This window comes from Gracilinanus agilis, chromosome 4 (assembly GCF_016433145.1).
Source record: "Gracilinanus agilis isolate LMUSP501 chromosome 4, AgileGrace, whole genome shotgun sequence".
Taxonomy (NCBI): domain Eukaryota; kingdom Metazoa; phylum Chordata; class Mammalia; order Didelphimorphia; family Didelphidae; genus Gracilinanus; species Gracilinanus agilis.
Window position 1 is genome coordinate 34,161,750 of NC_058133.1, and position 26,169 is coordinate 34,187,918.

The 26,169-nt window shown below is 49.7% G+C and overlaps 1 protein-coding gene across 1 annotated transcript in view; it reads left to right on the forward strand.

The window, feature by feature from the left end:
• Positions 1 to 26,169, forward strand: part of ERI3 (ERI1 exoribonuclease family member 3) — a 126,241-nt gene that overhangs the window by 30,085 nt on the left and 69,987 nt on the right. Inside the window, 3 exon segments of the mRNA XM_044674827.1 lie at positions 1,005 to 1,121; positions 7,179 to 7,238; positions 23,325 to 23,416. Of these exon segments, the coding sequence (XP_044530762.1) occupies positions 1,005 to 1,121; positions 7,179 to 7,238; positions 23,325 to 23,416 (269 nt within the window).

Sequence of the window (26,169 nt, forward strand, 5' to 3'; positions counted from 1 at the left end):
TGTCATTGAGCCTCTGCCTCCATCGCCTCAACTCTACAGTGAGGGTAGCTCAAAGGACTCACCTCGATGTAATGGCAGGACCAGCAGGGTGTGTGTGCGAGCCCTCAGCATAGTGCTGGGCACCTGTCGATGCCGCGTCCTTCCTTCCCTCCCCCTCAGGGCTCTCCCGCCTCTGGCAGGGCCCCTCAGCTTGGTTTTAAGATATTTGGACAGCTCCGAGCCCCGGCCTGGCCCTTCCTGGGACGTGCCCGCCGTCTAGGAGGGGATGGTCCCCAGAGCCCCGGCCTTCTGCCATCTTCCTGGGAGATCCCTGCTCTGCTGGCAGCTCCAGCCTCTTGGGGTTAGCACTGTGCTTGGCTGTACACAGCGGTGCTTAATAAATGCTGGCTGGCTGACTGCTGAGGAAATGGAGAGGCACCCTGGGGTTCTCACTCACCCCAGGTCACCGAGCTAAGTGAGCGAGCCACCACAGGTCCTTGGACCCTCTGGGGTGCTCTGCTGGGCTCTGCCTAGAGCTTGGAGCAGCAGTTAACTGATGGGCCTCCTAGCAGTCTCCTGCCACCAGGCCTTTGCATGGGCCATCCCTCCTGCCAGGAATGCCTTTTAGAAGTTCCAGCTCAGCTTGGGCACGTCTTCTAGCACCCAAGCTGTTAGTTTTCTCTGCTTCCTTCATGTAGCTCTCCTAGGAGGAAAGCTGCTTGAAGGCAGGGACCTTTTCCATGTTGCCTTCATGTCCCTAATGCTGAGCCCATTTCCTTTTTGGCCCAGATCTGGGGAAATTCCAGTGAGGAAACTCCCTCTGCCCTTGCAGGTGGACTTAGGGTCTGGGGGGGAGGGGGGCAGGGACTCACCCATAGTCAGTCTGAGTCCGAGGCAGGACTGGCATCAGGCCGTCCTGAGGCCTCGCCTCCCCATCCTTTATTCCTAGGTGTGGGTTGGAGGGCAGCTGATTATTCTAAAGACGTCTCTCCCCCCTCCTTTATCCCCCCTGTCTCTCGCTGTAGGAAATCATCGAGTTCCCCATCCTGAAGTTAAATGGGCAGACGATGGAAATCGAGTCCACGTTCCACATGTACGTGCAGCCGGCTGTCCACCCTCAGCTGACCCCGTTCTGTACAGAGGTGAGGAGCGGCGGGAGCTCGGGGCCCTCCCTCCCTGGGGCGACCCTGGGCCGGGCAGGGAGCTGGTGGAGGCGGGGCTGGTTCCCTATGGCCGAGGTCCCTCCCGAGGCCAGCCTTGTCTGTGCTCCGGCCTCTCCCTGCGGTCAGCGGCCTCCCTCTACCCGCACGGCTGTCAGGAGCCGCGCAGCCTCAGGAAATCTGGGCTCTGGGCCCCGGGGCCCGGCTGGCTGGGCACAAACTGCCGTCTGAGTGGAAGCTGCCGGGCTTCCTGGAGCTTTGTCTCCCTGAGAATCTCTAATCTTGCCGCCCCACTAATGTCACTAAGAAAAATTGCCCTCTTTTGGACAGTCACCTTCTCCCACATCCATATAAATGAAAGAGACAGGGCGCAAACAGCGCCTAACCAACCAGAAAATGACATTCCTGCTATGTAGAAGACCAGAGCCGAGCCGAGCCGCCGGGCCCCCTCCATCGCCTCCTCTCGGGGCTGGAAGCTGGGCGAGAGGTGCCTCTGCCGTGCCCTGGCCAGGCCAGGACCGACTTCTCGTGCTCTGTAGGCTGCGGTTAGTCACGAGGCTAGCCGGCATTTAGGTGGCGCCTACTGTGTGCAGACACCTTACAAATGGCCTCTCAGCCCTTGGCAGTGTAGCCACGTTCCCCCCACACTCCTTAGAGCTTGTTCCCTTCCTCCCCTCCCCCTCCCCTGGTTGCCAGCGCCTCCCCACCTCCTCTCCGCCATCAGCCCCTCATCAGGCTGGCCAATCCCTCAGTGCCCTCCAAGGAGACTCTCTTGGGATAGCAGAGCCAGAGCCATCTGGACCCAGCTGGGGAGGTCCAGTTCTCTGCTGGACGTTGAGTGGGAGGGAAGTGTTTGAGGGCCTTTGGGGAGGGGGGAGGGCCTTGGTGGTGGTCCAATGAGGCCCTGACCCAGGGTCCCCTGGAGAATGTTTTTAGTGGGTCCCCTAGATGACTGTTGGACAATGCTGGACACCGAGTCAGCAAGGGAACTCCTTACAAGTGCTTGTGGACTTCCTGAGAGGCCTGTCTTGGCCGGCATCTTCTCCTCCCCTTCCCTGCCCAGAGCCCTGGTTCCTCCCCACCCTTCTCCATGGCACTTTCTTCTCTGAGCCCTGAAGAGAGCTGGGGCTCCCAAGATGGGTTTGCCGCCCCCCCCCCCCCCCCAGGAGCAGAGCTTAGCCGCAGGAAGGCGTATTACTGTAGGTCATGATAGCACAGGACAGATGGGAAAATCTGGGCTGAATGAGAGCTTTGTGTGTGCGAGACAGTCAGAGAGACACAGGGAGACAGAACCAGAGAAAGAAGGAGAGACAAAGAGAAACAGAGGGAGGGAAAGAGAGAGATAGAGGAAAGAGAAGGTGGGAGAGAGACAGAGGGAAAGAGAGAAAGTGGGGAGAGAGAGAGAGAGAGAGGAAGGTAGGTGACGTATCCTCATGCCCCATTGTTGGGGCTGCTTCTGGCACCTGAGCCTGCCAGGGGGACCCTGGTCTCTCCTTGGGTCTCTCCCAGCACGAGGATCTTCCCCGTCTCCTCCCAGACCTCTGGTGCAGTTAATGGTCTTGTCAGAGGTGGCAGCCTGTGCCAGAAGGATCAAAACATGAATAAGGAGCCCCTGTTTATAGAGCCTAAGCCTGACCATGGCCAGCCCCTCCTCTTCCTGGGAGCAGTAACCCAAGGGTGCGAGGAATGAGCACTCTTGTCCCCAGCCTCTCTGTAAGCAGTACGTGCCCTGGTCTAGGATGTGGCTTGGCCAAAGATCAGATAGGATGGGCTCTGTGTGTGTGTGTGTGTGTGTGTGTGTGTGTGTGTGTGTGTGTGTGTGTCTGTCTGTCTGTGTGTGTGTCTGTGTGTGTGTGTGTGTGTGTCTGTGTGTCCCCATCCATTCTGTTAAATGCCAGGAAAGGGTTTTGTCTCTCACACCTGTACTTAAAAGGGGGAGATTTATTGGTCTCTTTGTCTGGGAAGAAAGAGCAGAGCTGATTGTCAGATTGCACGCCAGAGACAAGTGCTTCTCTAATCAGCACACTGTCTCCCTGTTGCTGGCAGGCTGATGGTCCTAGAGATAAACTCTGCAAGGAGAAAGCCCCGGACGCTGACATGATATTGGCAGCGAGTCTGTGGGCCATGGCAGCTGCTGCCCGCTCCTTCTCTCCAGCCTGGGCTCTGTGGGGTCCCTCTGAAGCCCCCGAGACTGCTCTGTAGTGAGCAGCCTCTGGGCCTGAGGCCTGCCTGGGCCTGCTTCTCGGCTCCATAATCTTTATCCAGAGGAGGGGGAAGCTTTGGAGAGTCAGCCACAAGTGGGGATGGGCCTCTGCCACAGCGAGAAGGATTTAAGGCCAGGCCCAAAGAAGGACTTCCTCACAGAAATCATTGGCTGGATGGAGCCCAGGACCTCGAGTTGGGAAGTTCAATTCAGGTCCCTTCATCCCTAGCACCCTGAGTGAGTTTCTCTTCTGTAAAACAAGGGCAATGATAGCATCTGTCCTCCAGAGTTGTAAGGACAAAACAAGATCTTTGGCGAACTTTAATGTGCTCCTGAAAGGCTCCCTATCTGTAGTAATAGGAATAACAGTGCCCAGGCACTCTTTCCCTGTGACTTCCCAGCAACCCTAGGAGCCGGTACTATAGGTGTAATTGCTCCCGTTTTTACAGGGGAAGAAATTGGAGTTTGTGGCCCCATTCATAGCTCCTGAGGGTCCAAGGTGGGACCTGATTACAGTCCCAGCACTCTCTGCCCTCTGCTCAAGGGGCCATGGGGAGAACATCCTTTCCTCTCACTCCTGCCACCAGTTTTCATCACTTTTCTCAGACAGTGTGTCCACACCAAGTGCACACGTGTGGTCTCTTCCCCTGGAGTGTCAGAGCAGAGGGGCTGCCTTCCTCAGTGCCCTCAGGGCTATCTCTTAGGGGCCTGCTGTGGTCTTTCTGCCACTTTGTCCCTCTCCACTGGGCTTTGGCTAGGCCAGAGAAAGCTGTGCTTCTCACCCAACACCCAAGCCATTTTTCCACTGGAGCCCAGCTTGTCACTGTCCACCTGCAGAGTCCAGAGCTCCTCATATCTCTTTCCTCTCCTAAGGAGGCCAGCCTTTTCCACACCAGAAGCATCCTCTCAGCCCCTTCTCGGGAAGGTACCTCATGGTCCTTGGCCCCAGATTTCTTCAGAGTAGTCCAGGCCCTGACCTAGGGAGGATATACACCCCTTTCTGTCACCCCCATACTCGATTCCAGTGGCTCCCCAACACCTCTAGCATCCAGTATAAATTCCTGTTTGTTCAAAGCACTTCATAACCTGCAAACCTCCCTTCTAGTCTTCTTATACCTCATGCCCCCTCACATAGTCTGTGATCCCAGGGCACTGGCCTCCCGGTTGTTTCTCCAACAGAACCTTCTATCCCTCAGCTCTGGGTATTTTCTCCATCCTGGAATACTCTCCCTTTTAAAGCTCTGCCATCTGGCTTTTCTGACTGCCTTCATGTCCCCATCACAATGGCATCTCCAAGAAGCCTTTCCCAGGCTCCATTAATGCCAGCACTTATTTCCTTTATACATCTTGTTTGGACCCAGTTTTCTGCATGTTGTCCCTGTTAGTCTGTGTACTCCTTGAGGGCAGACTCCTTCCTTTCTTTATATTTACAGCACTTAGCCCAGTGTTTGGTTTACCCTGTGTGCTTAATCAGTGTGACTGATTGATTGACTAGTAGAGGCAGGCAGGATGAACCCACAGGAGCCAAAGAAGGGAAAGCCCTTGGTCTTATAGTCCCCTGAGGCCCTAGGCATTGACCCACTTGGGATAAGGTTGGACTTATCCCTTGGACTCCTTATGAGCTACCTCCTCCTCTGTGGCAGACCCTGGGCTGGCTGCTGGCAACACAAACAGGAACACAAAGGAAGCAGACTTTGCCCCCAGGAAACTGACATTCTAATTTACACATAAGTAAGTTCAAAATAGGGACAAAGGAAATGCCAACCATCTGGGGAAGTGCCCAGCCTAGTACCCCAGGGCGGCATTTCCAATACCAGAGGAGCTCTGAGTCTGAGGTGGCCTGCCCTCTAGCTGTTAGGGTCGGTAGACTCTGGCATGCCCTGTAGACACAGAAGCTACAGCTCCGGCTGCTGCTCTTGGCCATCTCCCTGGGCAGTGAGACCTTGGCACTGCCCCTTCTTGGAGTATTTGCTCCCCCTTCTCCAGGGCTTTTCTGAGGTCCACCAGCCTTAGCCCTTTGCCTTGGGCTCCCCAGGCAAGGAAAGGGTGCAGAGGGGACTTTGCTCTGAAGTGAAAACAGGGAGGGTCCGCTGCTGGTGAGAATGGAGTAAAAGAATGGTGTCGTTAATCTTTTTAATTTATTTTCCTGTTCGACCATGGGAAGTCTGTAGGCAGCTGCTGCTACCCAATTAAAATACAGATTAATATAAAAACAGTTTCCAGAGTATCAAATGGAGTGCTATGGCCCTCCACTTCTTTAAGATTTCACCTAATAATGACTTGATGAACTCTAGGGCCCACCTGGAGGAGTGTGGCAGTGATAGCGGCAGCAGCAATGATCTTAGACTTTAGAGCCAGTCTCTCTGCCCTTTCAGTCAGGGGTTTGGTATTCTTTAAATCCAATGAGAACCTAATTAGTGTTTGATCTTAAAATCTCTGCCCCCTCCATGAAAAGGGTGGCTTGCGTCCCTTCCTGGCGCCACTATGGGGGCTATCCCTCCGAGTTGGCCTGAGATGACCAGGACAGGCTCCCAGGGAGTGGGTACTGACCCATAGCCAGGAACTGTGACATGGAGGATGGGCTAGGGCCCCGCATTTTGCCTCTGCCTTGTATAACTGCTCAGCCTCCTTGCCTCAGTTTTCCCATTTGTAGTCTCCTTTTCTGCTGCCTGGGAGGTGAGTGTTGGAGATGGGGCTGTGGAAACCCTGCTTCCTTCTGCCCTTCTGCCCCTAAGCTCCCTGTTGGTCAAGTGTGGGAATGTGCAGGAACAAGACCCCAGGGATAGGGGTGAGGAGGTAGGTAGGGAATGGGCCAGCCTCCATGTGTTTGCAGAAGGAAGAGATTTCAGGCCTATTGGGGTATTATTCCTATTCTTTAGAGCACAGGTAGTTTTGGGAATGCCTCTCATTTCTCAGAATATTTCTGAGGCTGAGGAACATGGCCCTAGTGAAGAGATGAGAAAATGAGCCTTCCTCCTTTCCTGTAGAGGTGGGCACTGTGGGTGTGGAGTATTGTGTGTCCTCCTGGTCTGTTGTTGGTTAGTTCTGCCAAACTATTTTTCCTTTTTTCCTCTCTTTGTTATTAAAGATGACTCCTGACTAAGGGACCGGGATGGATTATATTTAGAAATAAATAGGATATGAAAATAAACCATGTCCAAAACTTAAAAGAAGGTGGAATGGGCAGAGTCAAACATTTGTACTTAGACCCACACGTGGCACATAGGTTATGGGCTCTTCCAGTGTTCAGATCCCCACCTTGCCCAGGGGCAGGCCACTGCCCTCTTGTGTCTGGTCACCAGCACTGGGTCACTGCTGTCTGGACAGGGCTGTATGTGCTTGGTGCCAGCCTCCAGGGCCATGCCCAGGGATTGTGCTGGGGCCTGGGCTGAGGGCTCCAGGGAGCACCATCTAGCTCCCATGTATGAGGAAATGGATACGAGGGTAGAAAGCCATAGGGGCCATAACTCCTTCAAGAGGAGTTTAGTCTCATGGGGAGAAGATGATGTGTTTGTGAGTATAATCAGGCCAAAATGAGGAGGGTTCCAGATGCTTGGGGTGGCTTCCTGGAAGAGGTGATGGCTGAAGTAGGTTTTGAAGGACTAAAGGCGAAGAGGAGAGGATCAGGAGATGGCTTAGGTTCTGGATTTGTCCCATGGTGGTGGTGGTGGTGGTGGGGCTGCCAGATTGGGGAGGGGAGGGCCTCAGTTATCAGCTGGAGTTCTCGTTGTAATCTCTATGCACTGGGGAGCCATAGTTGAGAGGCTGAGGAGGGGAGACACTTCTTGGAGGCTTGCTGCTGCTGGGTTCAATATGCTATGTTTCTCTCCTTTCAGCTGACTGGAATCATCCAAGGTATGGTGGATGGCCAGCCGAGTCTCCAGCAAGTGCTTGAGGTAGGTCTGGAGACCCTTCTGTCCTGTCCTTTGACCCTCTTCTCCCTGGAATCCAGCTGAGGCATCTGACCACAATATGGCTTCACTAGAATGCCATTTACTCTCTCTCTGTAGATGTCCAAAGTCCACAGGGGCCAGGGGAGGCTCTGATGGGCACCCATTGCAGACAGCCTTAGCCCTTTGGAGATCTCACTTGGGCCAGGCAGGTGGCTCTGCTAGCTGCTGACTTCTCCTTTTCTTCCTTCCCTGTGTCCCTCATTTCTACCTCTTTTTCCGTCTTCCTCCCTTCTCTTGTATCTTCTTGTCTTGGCCTCTTCCCTCTCCCTTCTTCCTCCCTCTCCTCCAGGTGAGCTTCCAGCTGAGCAGACATCTGTCCTTTGGCCCCCAGTGGGTTTGGGGCTTTGTTTTTGTTTAGCTACAAATGTTGGCTCCTCGTGGCATGTGAGCACTTCATTAACTGCACAGCCTCGGCCCCGTGCCCTCCCCGAGGCTGGCTTTGTTTGCTCTCTGCTCCTCCAGGAGGGCGGCCGGGCCAGCACCCCCTCCCTGGGCTGGGCTGCCTGTCAGGGTGTGCAGGCTGCACCAGGTAATGATTCCTAATCAGAATAATTATGATTGCCTGTGTGAGGGAAATCAAATTAAAGGCTTTGGAGGCCTTGGCGGAGAGCACACTTGTAGGCTGGGCTTGCTCCTCAGGGAGTGGGGAAAGGTTAAGGCAGCTGTTCCTCGTACTTCCGTCCCTTGGGGAGTAAGGCAGCGGTTGAGCTCCAGCTCTTTGGGCAGACCCATCCCTTCCTCTGTCCCTGCACCAGCCTGGCCTCAGTGGGCAGGGACATCTTGGAGATCTCTTAGCTGGTGGGCTCTTGTGCCTTTTCCTTAATCCAATAAAGGCCTAGGGGCTCTGGAAGGCTTTTTGGTGGGTGATAGCTTGGTGTGCATGTCTCACCTTTGGTCTGAACCTCCAAGGTGTTTGCTTCCTCACCCCAGGGGCTGTCTAAACCAGCCATGGCCCCATTAGGCCATTACCCGGATCTAGCTCAGTGGCAGCCTAGGCAAGAGGGATTTGGGTGGGATTTGCCCCATCAGTCATTGGACCTGCTCACTGCAGCAGGTGGGGGTGTCAGCCTTTTGGAACAAGGTTATTAGACGTAGACATGGCTGGTCTGGGTTTTCAGAAAGCCCCTGTAATCAAGCCCCTTGTGCTGGGTTGTACAAAGCAGAGAAGTGTCTGACAACAGGCAAGTGAGTGTAATGAGTCCTAGCAACCTGGGAGGAAAGTGGAGGACTCCAGGGATCTGAGGCCTCCTGTACTCCAGGATGGTACCATGGAGGGGAGAGGGGATTGCATGCATACCCTCACTGTGTGACCCCTGAGCAGGGAACCTCACTGAAAGCCATTCCCTAACCATCTCTGCTGCTCTCCTCAGCTGGCTTTGCCATCCACCGCAATGTAGGTCTTCTTGTATGGTGAGGCTGAATCTTTTTGAACCCAAGGTAAACATTCTTCTCCACTTTGGCCCAGCCTTCTCCCCCAATGGGACTTGGGGATCAGGGAGCTCTGCAGACTGTGCTGACTGGCCTCTGAGAATGTGGCAAGACCAAGAAAAAAATAGAGGGGCTGTGACCTGCAGAGGCACTTCTGGGGGAAGGGAATAAGCATTTATATAGCACCTACTGTGTGCTAGTGATAAATAACAATCCTAGGAAGTGGGTGCTATTGTTATTCCCATTTTCTAGTTGAGAAAACTGAGACAAACAAGGGTGGCATGCCGTGCCCGGGGTCACACAGCTAGGAAGTGCCTGAGGTTATATTTGAACCTCCTCAATTTCTCCAAGTGTTCTTTATGTGTCCTCATGGTCACCTTCCAGACACTCTCAGCTTGTGAATGCCTTCCGTAAATATGGGGCCCAGGGCCAGGGACAAATGGAGCAGCCCCTCTATGCCCCTGGACATGTTGATTCAGTGCTTTCTCTCATGTCCACTGACTGTGGACCCATGTGGACCTTGAAGCCCACCAAGACCTGCATGTTTTCAGATGACCTGCTTGGTTGGCATTTGTCTTTTACTTGTGACATTGATTTTTTGAACTCAAGAGTATAGGACTTTACATTTATTCCTCTTGCATTTATATGATTAGTTCTGGCCCAGTGAGCCATCCAACCTGTCAATATCCTTTTGGATCCTGACTGTTATTGTTGTGTTAGCTCTCTCCTTCAAATGGGTTAAGCCTGTAATCTGTGCTTTTATTCAGGTCAGTGATATCCCTGTAGCTTTAAACAGTGCAGGGCCAAGCATAGAGAGAGTCCTGAGGCACTCCACTGGAGACCTCAGACCAATAATAACTACCCTTTGGTCCTGGCCATTAAGCTTCTGTCTGAAGCCAAGTAATCCTGTTACCAGTCAGCTTCTGTCTCTCCTCCATCTTCTGACAAGATTGAGAGATACTTTGTCAAGTATTTGGCTGAAAATTCAGTCCCTTGTCCTCCCAGATGGTCTTCTCTGGCTGGCTCCTGCCCATTGCCCATTGAATAATCTGCTAGAGCATTTGTTCCTTGGCCTGGAGATGGCTGACTTCTCCCTTTCTCTTGGTTCTGGGTCCCTTTTTCCTAGAAAATGCTTGAAGAGGACCAAAATGACCTCAGTATGTCAGGATTAGTGTATGGTGACCAGTCAGACTGTGACTGATCACTGGTATAAAAAAGTAAATAAGGTAATCCGGGTGGGTCAAAGGAATGCAATTTGGGTGTGAGGAAGGATAAAAGGATATTGGGTGATTATAAGGTGACTGAAGGGGGAATGAAGGTAAGGGAAGGTATATAGGAGGAAATGAGGTATGTAGGAGAGGGCAGCTCAAACAGATTTATTCCCAGAGGCTTGAGACAGAATACAGGGAGGAAATTAGGGCCAGTAAGAAATGTTTAGGTTTGACTGGAGGGTTTCTCTTGTTAGTTTTTCCAGTCTCTTGAGGGAGGGGTCGAGAGGGCCCCTCCCTGCCAGTCAAACTGATGGCTGGAGGAAGTCTTGAGGTAGGTACTTCCTGCCAAGATGGATGCCCCCAGTTCTCTTAAGAAATAAAAGAAAAATGATTTCTTCCCCTTGAGCCCTTGTCTTAATTTTCGACACAATGATTCACCAGAGGGTTTGAATAGATAACAAGGGGATTTATTAATACCAGGGTCAGTCAGAAGGGGAAAGGAGTTCAGGGTTTTCTAACTGCTGCTAGGGAGAGGGTAATGGTGGGGGATGGGTCATGGAGAGGTTTAGACACAGAGAGTCTGGCTCTCCCAGTCAGGAAGATTTGACTGCCTTTTAAGTAAAGTCTCTATGAAATCATTAAAACTAGGGGTAACTTATTTGAAGATATTCTACTAGCCTATAGAAACTAAACCCACAATGTCTAATCATCAAGCCCTTCCTTCCACCCAGGACCCAAAGGAAATTCAGGGAAGGGGAGGGATGGAGATGGGAGATCAGGGAGAGGTCCAGAGAAATGAGATAGGTTTAAATTTCCCCAAGACAAGATAAGCACAGGCTAAGGCCGAAGCAAAGCCAAGCCGAAAGGCCAAAGCAAAAACCTCCAGCCACAGCAAAAGCCAGAAGGCAAAAGCCCCGTCTGTTGGAACTTCACCTCTATTTATAGCTTTAAGTTCTAACTGACTTTCTGAAGATTCTAAGATGTTTAACTGACTTTTTGTGACCATTAGAAATTACAGAAGCGGGGGCAGCTGGGTAGCTCAGTAGATTGAGAGCCAGGCCTAGAGACAGGAGGTCCTAGGTTCAAATCTGGCCTCAGACACTTCCTAGCTGTGTGACCCTGGGCAAGTCACTTGACCCCCATTGCCCACCCTTACCACTCTTCTGCCTTGGAGCCAATACACAGTATTGACTCCAAGATGGAAGGTAAGGGTTTAAAAAAAAAAAAAAAAGAAATTACAGAAGCAAAAAATTTCTGTTAGCCACCTTGCATTACATCACCTGTAAGACTGTAAGAGCCTTTGGGCTGGGCCTGTCTCTCAATTGGGGCATCTTATGTTTCTTTTGAGCAGTAATATGCAATTCTGCTTTGCTCCTAGAGCACAGTGCCATCTTTGTGTCAGCATCTCCCATGTCTCACAATGGATGCCAGCGCTCTTCAGAGAGACCTTGAGAGTACCCTTATAGTGTTTCCTCTGATTTCCAGGTGAACATTTGCCATTGTGAGGGCTCTGTAAAATAGTCTTTTAGGCAAACTTAGTATGGAGTCTCAATGTCCCATCTTTGGGCCATGCCACTAACCCCTTGGCAATTCTCTGCTTTTCTATCTTGTTCCCTGTTTGTCCATGATTGAGACTTTGTGCAGGGAATTCCCGATCTCTCTCTTGAGCTTCATCCTTGATCTCTGACAGCCTCTTAAACTGATTCACTTGGCTGCCCCATTGGTTCCTTAGACTGAACATGGCCAAAATAATTCATAATCTTTCCCTCTAAATTTTTCTAAGCACCTTTTCTAAACACCCTTATTTCTGGTAAGGTCACTACCCTCCTTCCAGTTCTCCAGGCTCACAACCTTAGTGGCATCCTCAACTCCTCATTCTCATTTACCTCTTGCCAAGTCCTAGCAGTTCTGCCTTTGCAGCATCCCATACGACCCCTTCCCAATCACATCCTAATTCAGGCCCTAATCACTTCTTACCTAAACTATTGCCACTGGCCTTCCTCCCACAAGCCTCTCTCTTTTCTAATATGTCCTCCACTTAGATGTCAGATTCATGAAGCAGAAGGCAGGCACTTCCCTGTAGAAGAAGCTTCAGTAGCTCTTAACGCTTTCTAGGACCAAAGAGAAACCCTTCTGTCTGACTTTCAAAGTTCTTCATAGGATATATCTAAACTAGCTTTCCTTACAGAAGAAAACATGATTTATCACTTGTTTACATGAGTATATGATTTGGGGTTTTGGTTTTGTAAGATATAAATAAACAAACAAACTACCTTTCCAGGGTGACTGCACATGACTCCTTCCCTAGGGTGGAGAAAAGGACAGTAGGAGCCAGATTGGAGAGAGGTTGTGAAGGATTAGATTACAAGAGATGGCAACACATTGGCTGTGTGGGGTCAAGAATGTTACCAAAGTAGTGAGCCTGAGTGACTGGAAAATACTGGTACTCTTGATAGTAATAAAGAAGTTGGGGGGAAAAGGTAACTCGTTATCTGTTTTGGACACATCTAGTTTGAGTCCAAAATGTAGTTGGTGATAGAGCTCATGTGGGAGGTCAGGGTTGAATATATAGATGTTGGAATCATTTGCTTAAGGTGATTGAACCTATAGGAGCTGATGAGATCACCAAATGAGATAGTATTATATAATTGGAAAAAGGCTGAGGACAGAACCCTGGGGAACACCCAGGTAGCAAAGGATGGTATGGGAGCACTTGAAAATGTAGAAGGATTGGCCTTGGGAAAGAGAAAGATCAGTTCTTCAGGGGAGATGAGGAGAAGGGGATCTTTCTCTCTCTCACTTTGAATTTCGTTTGGTAAAGTGTGAGGTGAGGTCTTCAACTAGGGGGAACTAGGGGAAGTTTGAGGAGATATGAAAAGATTTGCAAGAGTTGAATGGTGAATAGATTAGGAAAATGTAATCCATTTACACCTTGCTGCAGTGAGGGTCCACGTGAGATTATGGACCTAGTCAGCACAGTTTCATGATTCTCTCCCGATTGGTTCAACAAAAGGTGACCAGATGTTAAGGCAGCGGATCCAAGGCTGAGGCTTGGCTGGGCAAGCTCAGCAAAGAATAAAGGGGTAAACGACTCAAGAAAAAGGGACAGTGGAGAGTTGAATTGGTGCAGCAAGGGGTCAAGATGGAGACATGAGCATGGGGTGATGACCTTGGAAAGAACTGAGGGATAGAGGAATTTGAGGCATCATGCTGAGGGTGAAATGCAGGGCCTGGGGATGCAAGCAGAGGGACAAGTAGAATGACAACAGATTGTGATCAGAGAGGGAATTTCAGGGTACATGGATGAGGAGGTAGTGAACTTGTGGGTGATAAGTGAGATAAGACACTTTCTGTGGCTTCTGCTTAGTCAGCTTTGTATGTGTTGTTTGTTTCAGTAGAAGAATTAGTGTAATAATCTTACACTTGAAGATTTGCAAAGCACTTTCCATATGTTATCTTATTAATCCTACAGCTCTACTGCGAGAGAGGTGCTATTATTACCATGTTCATTTTAAGATGAGGCAGGCCAAGGTAAAGCGACTTGTCCAGATTCACATAGCTAATAGGTATCTAAGGCAGGCTAGATCTCAGATCTTCAAGTCTGGTGCTCTGTGCTACCTGACTGCCTCAGAGGAGAAGGACTGCCTCATTTTTGTCTGTGCCTAGCTACGTACATGGCACAAAGTGTGCACTTAATAATGCCCAGCTTGCCAGTTTTTCAATCAATCCATTACATACTCCTCAGTGCATGGTCTGTGCAGTGGTGAAACAGACCCCTTGGCTATTTCTGCTTTGCCATTTCTGGTCCCAGGTTATTCCCCTTGGCAGTGGGGAAAGAGGGAGGGATGTTTTCATGTTGACAGAACTGCTTGTGGCTTTTCTGTCTGGCCATTTAGTCAGTTCTGAATTTCCCTGGCTTTGTTCAAGTTGCATTATGCCTTTTGCTGTTTCTTACCCAGGTCCTTTCCCATCCTCTGCCTGCTCCCCACCCTCCCTCGTAAACAATTAGGTAAGGCAGAGGGATTGAGCCCGACAGGCTTGTGTGCCACAATTCTTACCCAAAGTCCCTTCCCTCCCCTCTTCTTCCTGGCTTCTCTGCCCTCCTTTTCCCACAGGAATCTGCAGGAAACCTTTCCCAGGCCCCTGCTGCCCTGGCTAGGGCCTCCTCTCTGAAATTACCTTCCATTCACACTCCATTCATCTTTTATGGACCTAGTTCTTTGGGCGTTACCTACTCGATAAGACTGGGAGCTGTGTTCTTGCCTTTCCTTGTAGCACTAGTGCTTAGCACCAGGCCTGGCACATAGTAGGAGGTTAATGAATGCTTTCTGATTGACTGTGAGGCTTGTTTGCTTTTAGAGATGTTCACTTACCAACTTTTTAATAACATGTTTTATAATTTTCCCAAGAATGGAAGTCATATTCACTGGCCTCTAGCATGCAGTTTCTCTTCTCTTCCCTTTTAAAATAGAATTAGGATATTTATCTATTTCTAACTTCCTGCATGCATTCATTCTCTGTCTCTCTTCCTCTCTGTCTCTGTGCATCTGCTCTTTGCCTCTCTCTTTCCCTCTTCCTCTGCCTCTGGGTATCTCTCTCCATGCGTCTTTCTCCCCTTCTTTTCCTCCTCTTTAGTCTTTCATTGACCACTGCTATTGACCCATAGATCACATGTTGACAGCTCTCTCAGTACAATGACCTGTCCTTCATCTGTCTGTCTCAGCTGGGGGGAGCTATTTAAAGGGCAGCAAAGAGCCAGCTTGCATCATCAATACAGCCTCCCCACACCAAACATCCCTGTAATGGCCTTCAGTGTGGTACCAGTCAGTGTCTCTTTCCAGAAGACTTCACTGTTGTGTTTATGTGAAATGACATCTACCATCTTCACACCTTTCCATGGGCCCAGAAAGATCCTCCTCCTCCTCCTCAGCTCTCCATCTCATAATCTTTACTGCCATCAGGGCTCAGCCTCCACCAGGGAGAGTGCCCTTTGCCCCATAAATGACTGTGTCTATACCCAGAAGCTCCTGGAGGGCAGAGACTTCTCAGTCTTATCTTTGGGTCCCGTTGCCTCTTCTCGGGCCTGGCACCCGCAGGTACTTAATAAGTGTTTGTTGCATTGAATTGTGATCAGGATTCTTTTCTTACCCTCCAGATTCCTTTTCTTCTTAGTTTTTATCCTGGTGTTCCCTTCAATATCTTTCCCTACTTTGGGGTGAGGGGAGCCCTTTGTTTTTCCTGATAGCCTGGAGAGAGAAGTGGTTTCTGAGCCCTCTGCTCCCTCTCCCAGAATGGGAGGGCCACCATGCCCCCTTTTCCAGAACTAACTTGTCTAGGCCATCAAGCTGCAGTAAGGAGCATTGTGGGATCAGAGTCTTAGAATGGGGAGGGACCTTTGAGGTCATCTCCTTCAGCTGCCAGTCTACAGAAGAGCTAACTAAAACTCGAAGTAGCCTGTCTAGGGGCCTTCAACTGGGGTGGGGTGGGGTGGGGAGTGGAAGAGGAGGGGGGATGGGCTTCACCCCCACATCCTCTGAATCCAGATCCCATATTTTCTGCTGTATTGCGTTGCTTCCTGGAGAGAGTAGTATGAGGGGCATTGGACCCCTCTTTTTCAATGTAAAGAAAGACTTGTCATGAAAGCTATTTCAGAGTTCTGCAGGTAGTGAAGTAGCCATCATGGGAGTCCTTTCTGAAGGGGAAGATCACTCTCGAGGTATGTGGAGTGGGATTCTGGTTCAGCTATCAGACAACATTCTCTGAAACCCTTTCAGTGTGGAACTTCTGTGATTTTGCAGGAAGGAACCTTGGATTATAATCCCAAGTCCCAAATGTGAGTCCTGGCTTTCCTGGGCCTCTGTACAGGTTATTTCATCTCCCCAGGTCTCAGTTTCACTATTGGTAAAATGTGTGGATGGAGGTCTGGGCCTAGAGCTTCCTTGGAACTTTGGGCTGTCTGGGTGAAAGGAGCCCAGGCTTTCAGCTTTGGTTGTCTGGCCTTTTGGGAGGCACCACCCAGCTCTTGCCCAGGTAGGGTCTGCCACCCAGAAGGTGATAAATCAGATTCACCACAGGAGAGGTATACTGAGGGCAGGCTCTGACTCACCATTCCCTCTGCCTCCTCCTAGACTGCTCCAATTCCAGCCATGTCCCTAGGGGCAGGGGCTACAGGGCCAGGTGCTTGGGAACTTGACATCTTATCCCAGCATTTGCTTGGCTTACTCCCTTAGCCCTGTCTTCTCCTTGGCTCATGGAAGTAACTGGACAAAAGGGCTTCTCACAGGGCCCCTTGCCAGGCCTGGGTGGCTCTAGCTTACAGGAGTGCTGATACCTGGCTAAGGGGATCTTGACCTGAAATGGGAGGTGGGGTGGGGAGGGCCCTTCTTGGAGTAGAACTGTACCAATGTAGCACAGTGTGCTCTGGGGATAAGCTGAGGGCAGTTCTGCCAACTTGGCTAGTCTTTGACCAAAGTTAGAAGGAGAATGGCCTAGGGCAGTGATGGGCAAACTACGGCTTGAGGGCCAGATGTGGCCCCCTGAAATGTTCTATCCCCCCTCGTGACATTATTCCTATCTGACCAATACAATGAAACTTTGAAAGAGTTGCCTTTAGAAACAGACTGACAGATGAGCATTTCCTTTTCTTTGGCCCCCTCTTTAAAAAGTTTGCCCGTCACTGGCCTAGGGACAACATGCTCCTTTCCTAGCCCATCCTCTTGGAGGACAGGTAAAGGTGGGAGTGGAGAAGAGGGACTTCTTCACACCTTCCTCCTCGCAGCTTATCTTTACCCTGTTTGCCATTACTGGTTCTTCTGTCCTGATCAGGGTCTCAGGCTAAGAAGGAAGAGGAAGACTTGGGCTTTTCAAGCCAGGGCTAGTTGTGTTTGGACTGACTGGGCACTTCCAGAGATGAGATCATCTTTGGCTCATATGTGCATTTAAAAAATAGTCTCCTGTGTGTGCATGTATACACGCACATAGTAACCTAAGAGTTGGAGGATCTTGGTTTGATTCCTGCCTCAGATATTTTCTTGCCAGAGGAATTTGGCCAAGCTGCCAAACACTAAACCTCATTTTCCTGATCTGTAGAATGGAAGTAAAATGACTTAAGAGTCAAGTCAGATAGCATTTATTAAGTGCCAGCTGTATGCCAGGTACCATGCTAAGTGCTGAGGATGCAACAAAAGACAGAAAACAGTGTCACCGTGGAGACAAGATGCAAAAATTCTATCCTGACAAAATGTCTGTAGGATAAACTGGGGGAGTCTCAAAGGGAAGGCCCTGAGACTAAGGGGGGGGGGCCTGGGAAAGACTTCTAGTAAAAGGGAGGGTTTTGTTTGAGGAGGCCAGAGTCACCAGGCTGATGAATGTGCAGGGGACAATAAGGTGGAAGAAGCCTGGAAAGGTAGGAAGCAGCCAGGCTGTGGAAGACTTAAAGCCAAACAAAGGTTTTTCTCTTTGAGCCTGGAGGTGACAGGGAGCCCCTGGAGTTCACTGCCTGGAGTTGGAGGGGCGGGATGATGTGATCAGACCTGCGTTTGAGGAGATCAGTGTGAGAGCTGAGTAGAAGATGGGTAGGAGTGAGGAGACACTTGAGGCAGGGAAACGGACCAGCAGGCTGTTGGAATAGTCCGGGCTCGAGGTAATGAGGACCTACAGATCTACTTGACAGACCGTGCTGTCTGCATTGTCAGAGAAGAGAAGGGGGCATGTGGGAGAGATGTGGCAAAGGCAGAAAAGATGGGACTTGGCAGCTGATTCGATATGGGGGTGGGTGGTGGGATGAAAGAATGAGGAGTTCTGAGCCTGGGTAGTAACTAGGAGGATGGCAGTAGCCTCAACAGCAACAGGGGCAGTAGAGAGGGGAAGAGTTGAGGGGAGAGATAATGAGTTCAGTTGGGGACATCCATATCTAACGGGAGATTAGGGTTGGACAAGTAGATCTGAGTTGTCTGTGTAGACTTTGGCTGCTGATAAAGTCACCAGACGGAATGCTGGGGTGGGATGGGGAGAAAAGGGTCTTTGCAGGGAATGAGCTAACTAAGGAAACTGAGGTAGAATAATCAGAAAGGTAGGAGGGACACCAGCAGAGAACAGTGTCATCAAAACTGGGCAAGAAAAAGTATCGACAAGAGGGTGTTCGACACTGTCAAAGGCTACAGACGAGGCTTGAGAAAACGTCATGTCTGGCTCATTAGTAATTTTGGAAAGAATGGTTTTCATGGAGTGATGAGGAAAAGTAGAGGCACTTACTCTATGGCCTTACAAGAGATTCAGCCAAAAAAGGAGGAAAGACATGGGATGATAGCTGGCAGGGATGGATGACTCAAGTGAGGGTTTGGGAGACATCCTCAAGATGAGCATGTTTATAGTAGACAGGAAGAGATTAAAGAGAGAATGGGGATGCTAAGGTGGTGATATGCTGGAAAAGATTGGGATAGATGGGATCATTTGTGCAGTGAGAGTAGGGATTGTTTCACTCTTTGTATTTGCATCCCCAGTGCTTAGCACAGTCCCTGACATATAGTATGCTTGTTAATTGGTTGTTGAAAAGTAAAATTCTATAACAGGAAAATCACATTCCTGATCCCTGTCATATTTAGCATTGTTGTCACTGACTCAGTTGAAGGCAGCAGGTAGCCTATTGGTCTAATTTGGAGAAGGCATAAAGTTTAGAGGGACAGCTACTACTTTAGATGTCAGAAGATCCCCAAAGCAGTAGAGAACATTGGTCTAAGATGAAGCCAATGGGAATAAGTATAAAGTTTTGTTCCTGGTTCAAAAAATTATTTGTGTAATTACAGAGTGGAGTTGTTGCTTCACAGCAAGCAGTTCAGGTATAGGGAGCGGGGAATTCTACATCTAGTCATGCAGCTACATACCATAAAGAAACTATGATGTAAGAAGAAGAACTTGAAATAACCATAAGTTTACAGAAGCCATAATCCAAGAAAGGCTCCAGAAACAAAATCTGTGGCACACATTGTGGGCAACAAACAAGAGCTCCAAACTTACGGAGGTGGCAACCTTCACCTCACAGCATCTCTCAGACTTTGTGGGCTAATTTTCATGACTTGATATATTTCATTTCAGAGAAACAGGAAAGGTCAAAGGAAGGATCCAACCCCTTTTACCTTAAGAATCAATACTTATGTGAAAGAGAGAGGGCTGGCTTGGAAGTGGCCTGCTCAGGAGGTTACAAGTGATGCAGGCTGCCAGGGCTCTAAGTGAAAGGTGTCAGGTAATGCCTGCCACTTTGTCACTAGTTGGAATGACTTCTGTCAGACTGTGATGGTGAATTTGGAACTCTGAGGCTAGTGTCTGACTGGCCAGGACCCTGGATGACATTGATTTGATTGGTTCCCGGCAAGATCTGTGACAGAATTGAGTTTAGGAAGTTCCACCCAACCCAGAGGATCACTGCGTCTGCTGGGCAGCTGTGATCACCATCAGAAGAGCTATCTGTAGATCCAGTCCCAGTTTGTAGTATTCTGGTCTGCACTAGGTATCTGTCTTCCTTGGTCAGTCCAGCACAGGTGGTCCTCCTCAACAGCAGTCCACATCTAGTGAGACATTGTTTGGAGGTAGAAACAAGATGGCAGAGTAAGAAGAAACATTTTGCCCAGCACACTTCCTCCACAATGATCTAGAAAATGTACCAGTCTGAATTCTGATCAGGAAATCCAATAAAAAGTCACAGTGAATCATTTCTTCAGCTCAAAGCAGCTTAAGGAGGCAGACAGAAAAGGAAGCCAACACCAGAAATGGGGGTTTGCCAGCAGTGTACCTGGTGCCAGCAACATGAAACATTCCAGCACCAAGGGACTAAAAGTGGGCCAAGACAGAGTGCCAGGGAAGGAAGCACTGGGGCAGAAAGAAATCCCAGGGGATTCCTGAATGAGTGCTGGGTGCAAGAGCTGATGCCATCTGGCACTTGTTACCCATGACCCAATTCCAGGTCACAGATCCAAGGGTGGAAAAGAGTGGCCCTGAGCTAATGTGGACCTTAGCTGTGTTCTGAGCAAGGAACAAGTTCTAGAAATGTAGCTATATGGCTCTAAGCCCAAGAAAAGAGCAGTGATTTAGTTCTAGCCTTTAGTCCAACACATAGACCTGCAATGGAATAACCAGGGCAGGAGTCCCAGAACAAAGTGGAGCCAGAAGTTCAATTACTCTGAACTTACAGAACTTCCCATCTGCTTAACTGTAAGAGAGTCCAGCAGCAGTCCATTGAAATTCAGTAATGTACAAATCTAACTTAGACCTGAGTCAGGCACTTGCAGAGTTTAAACCAGAGCAGTGAGCAGACCTCTCCATCAATTTGAAAACACTAAAAGCTTGCAGCCCCCCAGACAAAACTGTAAAAGCTCAGGCCAGACATTCCTGCCACAAGTAAGCAGAGCCCACCACTAACATAAACATCCATAGTCGAGATATAAGCTGGAAAAAAGAACAAGCAAAGGCAAAAAAAAATCCAACCCAAAAGAATTACTTTGGTGACAGGAAAGCTCAAGACATAAACACAAAAGAAGAAAATTACTTGAAAAAGTCTATAAGAAAAACCTCAAAGAAAAATGCAAATTGGACATTAGCCCAACAAGAATTCCTAGAAGAAATAAAAAGTTTTCAAAAAATAGAAAAAAAGATTTCAAAAGCCAAATGTTATCTATGGAAGAAAGATTTGAAGAGAGAATAACTTGGAAAAAGAAGTACAAAACCATACTGAAGAACATAACCCCTTGAAAACTTTAGAGTTGGTCAGGTGGAAGCTAATAATTCTATGAGACATCAAGAAATAATAAAGTCAAGAGACTCAAAAGAAAAGAGAAGAAAATGTGAAATCTCATTGGAAAAACAGCTGACCTAGAAAAGAGATTGAGAAGAGATAATTTAAAAATCACTGGCCTACCTGAAGGCCATGAACAACAACAAAAAAAAGGCTAAACATTATAATATTTTGAGAAACAAAAAGAGAGACATCTAGGTAGCACAGTGGGTAGAGCACCAGGCCTGGAGTTGGGAAAACCTGGGTTCATATCTGGACTCAGACATTTCCCAACTGTATGGCCCTGGACAAGTCACATAACCCCAGTTGCCAAGCCCTTACTGCTCTTTTGCCTTGGAACCAACTTGGTATTGATTTTAAGATGATAGGAATGGTTTTAAAATAAGAAAGAAAGAATATAAAAAAACTGCCCAGACTTCTTAGAATCAGAAGAATTCAGCAGTCACTTCCTGAGAGAAATCTCAAAATGATAACTCCTAGGAATATTATAGCCAAAATCCAGAGCTTCCCGGTCAAAGAAAAAAATACTCCAATTAACTAGAAAAAAAAATTCAAGGAACTAAGGATCACATAAAATTCAGCAGCCACAATTTTCAAAGAACAGATAGCTTGGAATGATATTCCATAAAGCAAAGGATCTAGGCTTACAACCAGCAAAACTGAATATATTACTGGGGGAAAATAGATCTTTAATGATATTGAAAACTTTCAAACTTTCCTGATGAAAAAACTAGATCTGAGTACAAATTTTTACATACAAACACAGGATAAAGTATAAAAGGGTAAATATAAGAAATCATAAGGGTCTAAATGAAGTTAAACTGTTTATGTTCTTATATGAGGAGATGGTAGTTGTAACCTCCAGAACTTTATCATCACTAGGGATTTTAGAGGGAGTTAAATAAGACAGGGTCCAAGTATGGTTGTGTTTAGATGATCTCAAAAAAAAAAAAAAAAAAGAATGGAAGAGTAGAGGAAGGAATGCATTGGGAAATGGGGGAAAAGAAGAATGGATAAAATTATCTCACATAAATGGAATACATAAGAGAATTTATATAACAGTAGGGAATGAGAGTGGGTGACTCTAAACTCACTCTCATCTGAATTAGTCAAAGGAGGGAAGAAGATACAAACAAAGAATTAGGAAGGAAAGGGAGGGAGGGAATAAGAGGGAAGGTTAAAATAAGGGAGGCAGTAGTCAGAAGCAAACCAGATTTACTGCAGGAATAATGGAGGGGAGGGGAAGGGGGGTTGGGACAGCTAGGTGACTCAGTGGATTCAGAAATGGGAGGTCCTAGGTTCAAATCTGGCCTGAGACACTTCCTAGCTGTGTGACCCTGGGCAAGTCACTTACCCCCATTGCCTAGTTCTTACCACTCTTCTGCCTTGGAACAGATACACATTTGATTCTAAGTTAGAAGACAAGGATTAAAAAGAAAAGAATAAAGGGGAAAAAAAAGAAATATAAGGATAGAATAGAGGGAAATATATACAATTAACATCATATCATTCATAACTATGAATGTAAATGGAATGAACTTACCTATGAAACAGAAGAGGATAGCAGAATGGATTAGAAGCCAGAATCCAACAATATGTGTTTATAAATGCCACCTGAATGTGAATGTCTTTGTTCCTTACGCTGGTCACATTTTTCAGATTCTTGCAGGGTGGGCAGCTGCCAGCCCAATGACATTTGCTGTTCATTTCAGTAGTGCAGTATCCTTTTTTTTTCTCCCTAAAATGTTTGAGGAGAAGACATACAGCAAAGAAAACAAAGAAAGTTTATTTGTTTGAGAAAATTCAGGAACCAGGAGGGAGAAGCATGTTGATCATTTGAATGAAGATCAAAGGAGGGGGAGACAGAAGCAGTTTTGTCATTGATGTAGAAGTCAGACTGCCTGGTCAGAAAGCTGGGATCTGACCCTGTCTCTGTCATTTGGTGCTTGTGTGGCCTTCTGTTCTAGACTTCTCTGAGTCTGGTATCATTCTAGGATCACATATTTGGATCCTTTGGTTCTCTGCTGAAATGTTGCTGCACTGACATGGGAGGAGGGCCTTTGGTACCCACCTGTGGGACATCCACTGTTGGTTTCCGGACAGTCTAGCTCTTAAGAGTTTGATCCTGCTCAGGGCCTGTGTCCAGAGCATTGGTTCCTAGCATCTCTAGGGAAAGGGCAAGACTTCAGCACCCAGGAGAGCTCAGGGGAGCTGCCTGAATAGGAGAATTGGAGCACCAGGAACTGCCCTCTTTTTGTTTTTGTATCCTTGGCAACTGGTATCTAGTAAGTGCTTAATGAATTTGTGAAGGATTGGTTCCTGACTCCTGCCTGGCAGTGGGGATGTGAGTTTACTTCTGCCTTCAAGATGTGGGTTTGAGGTGCTTCTTTCCCTTGGTGACAGGGACTATGGCGGCAGCCCTGGAGCCTTTCTGTCCCACCTATCCTTTCAGGGTTGACTGAGGAACAGGAGTTACATGGGCCCAAGATGCCCAAGACCCCATTTGCTCCTGCTTTGGTTGCCCATCTGTATCTGCTACCAGAGCCCTTTGCTCATTTCAGAAAAGAAAGAGGCCAATCTCCTCTCTTCTTGTGTTCTTTCCAGAGGGTTGATGAATGGATGGCGAAGGAAGGTCTTCTCGACCCAAGCGTCAAGTCAATCTTCGTCACTTGTGGAGACTGGGACTTAAAAGTGATGTGAGTATGAGAAAGGCTCCTCAGCCCCAGCAGATCAGCCTGGGGGAAGCTTCTAGGGAGATGGGGCACCTGGGCAGGCCCTTATAGGGGGAAGCAGAGGTTCAGTTGTGGCTAGGTCTTCCTGCCTCGCTGTGTCTGGCCCTAGGACAGGCTCTGTTGCTCACAGGTCTTCAGGAAGCCCAGACCAGACATGTTGGATCCATGTATTTGCAAAGTGTGGGGATGATGGCCTGAGAAAAGAGTGGGGCTCACCTATCTTCTGCTGAAGTTGTGGAGTCCCTGGCAGTGAATTTGTAGGGGTAGATTTGGAATTGGGGAGTGGAATGTCTCTCCATTTTATTCTGTCTGCCGCCCCCTGGGCAATCCAGGGGAAGCTAGTTCCTAACTCCTCAGCATATTTACTATCCTTACTGGCTCTTGGGCTTCTGCTAGCCCTGTGGGGGGAGGGGGGGTGGGAGGGGCCTGAGAGGACTGGGGCTGTTTGCTGAGGACTAAGCGTATTGATTCCTCCATGTTATTTGTGGTGGAAGGTGGAGAGCATTCCTTCTGGCTCACCTCTGACCAGCAGCATTTTTCTCTTCAGGTTCCCCCATGTCTGCTAGGATCATAGACTTAGAGCTAGCAGGGACCATCAGGGCCAACTTCCTTGTTTTATAGAGAAGGAAACTGAGGCTCCTGTAGGTCTAGTGACTTCTCCAGAGTCCTACAGGGAGTAGTCATCAGAGATAGAAGCTGAGCTCAGAGCCAGGGCTCCTTCTACATGGTTCAGGGCTTCCCTGTATATTAAGTATCCAGAAGATGGAGCCCCTGCCAACTGACCTCTCCCCCTTTAGGGGAAAAAAGATGAGGGACAGGAGCCACATATTATACTTAACTACTTCATACGGGGGTTGGGAAGGTGGTTTATGGGGGAAGAGACTGTAGGATGCTCAGGGTAGTTTGGCGAGGAAGTGACGGGGGAAAGAGGAGGAAGTCAGGCCCTTGGGGGGGGGGGGCGCAAACAAAGGGCAGAGAGAACTCTGGAGGGTCAGACTGGGAGGTGGGGGCAGGGTCAGACTGGCCTGAGGGTTTGCCCAGCCTGTATGCCCAGGATCCGCAGCCGAGGTACCCGGCTGCCCATTCCCTCCTTAGAGGGTGGGCAGGGATGCCAGCGGAGTGTGGGGCCTCCTCTGCCATGCCCATCGTGGGGGCCAGGCCAGCCTTCCTCACTGAGATAGCTGGGATCACCCTGGAATCCCAGGTCTGGGACAGATCCTGTCTGGGAGGGCGGTGGTGGGAGCTGTGAACCCCAGGCTGGAAGTGGCGTCTGTGGGAGAGCGCGGGGCCGGCATGGGAGAGGGCGGCAGCTGTTTGGGAGCTGGCTGCCCTGACAGGCATGTCCGCAGGAAGGTAATGGGGTGCTCCGGAGGCCTGTTGGCTGGCAAGCCTCTGACTGCCTCTTAGCAGCCGGCAGAGCCGGGTTGGCTGCCGGGAAGGCAGCCTCTTAATTAAATGTCTAACAAAATAAAAGGCGCCCAGGCGGACGTCCGCACGGTGCTCCGTGACAGCGCATCCGATGCAGCGGCGCTCCTGTAACCGCCCCTCCGAGTCTCCGCTCGTCCACGCCGCTCACCCAGGGGGTTTTTATCACCCAGATGAGCGAGGCAAGCTTGACACGTGTGCTGCTAAATTGACATCCATAACTTGTTAGTGGCGGGGCTCGGGCTGCATCTTGACGTCCCGGCGAGATTCCGGCGTGCAGGCGTCCCGGGAGCCGCGTGTGTTCTCTGTGTTCTGCCGGCCTCTCCCACCCTCCCCGGAGGCACAGGCTCTGCCTGATGAGTGGGGCGCAGGGGCAGCCCGAGGCTGGGAGGGCCTTCCTCAAAGGCCACCTCACAGCCGGGCTGCCCCGGAGCTGTGCCTCGGCCTGAGCTTCTGGGGTGGGCCCGCATTTCACCTGGCTGCCCACCACGCGGGGCCTCTGCCAGAGCACACACGGGCCCTGAGGGGTAACGGGGCTCTGGTCCGAGGGCTTCCCACCTGGGGCCAGGGGAGGACGTTCCCTCCCGCCCCTTCTCCCTTACTTGGGATCGCTGCCCTCTGGCCCCCCGGGGGGGTGGGGGGTGACAGGGCCTGGCGTGTCTGGAATGTGTGCTGCATCCCCAGCACCCTCCTGGTCCTGTGGAAGGGGCCGGGCTGGGAGCGGCTCAGGAAAAGCTTCCACGCCGTGAGCACCGTCCCCTAGTGTAAGGGGGCTTTGGGGAGTGGGGGCAGAAGATGGCGGAGCGCCCTGAGCCCTGGGGGTGGTCTGCAGGCTGGCCGTGTGTCTGTCTGTGTGCTCGTGACCCCCCAGGTGTGCGGTGTGTGTGGCCGTTAGGGATTCGGGCCGCGGTGGGCCACCTCAAGTCGCCGCCTTGATGGAAGTTAATGGCACCCGGTCTGGGCTCGGAGTCACGGGCCGGGAGCACTTGCCGAGCCCGTGGAAGGAGGCTGTTAGCGAGGTGCCCATCATGCCGCGGCGGGCCGATTGGCTGCCGCCGTGAGGCGAGTCACCTCTGATTAGCGGCCTGCCAGGGATGGAGCGTGAGTGAGAACTCCCTGCCAGCCCTGACTTGTCTCATTTCCCATTACTTTTATCCATCACCACAAACGCCGGCTCCCCTCCTGAACTAATTAAGTTTGCATGTGTTTAGACACATGGCCAAATAGGGTTTAGCAAAGCGGAACTGAGCTACATCTCTTTCTGGGCAGCTGCGGAGCGGGGTGGAAGCTGG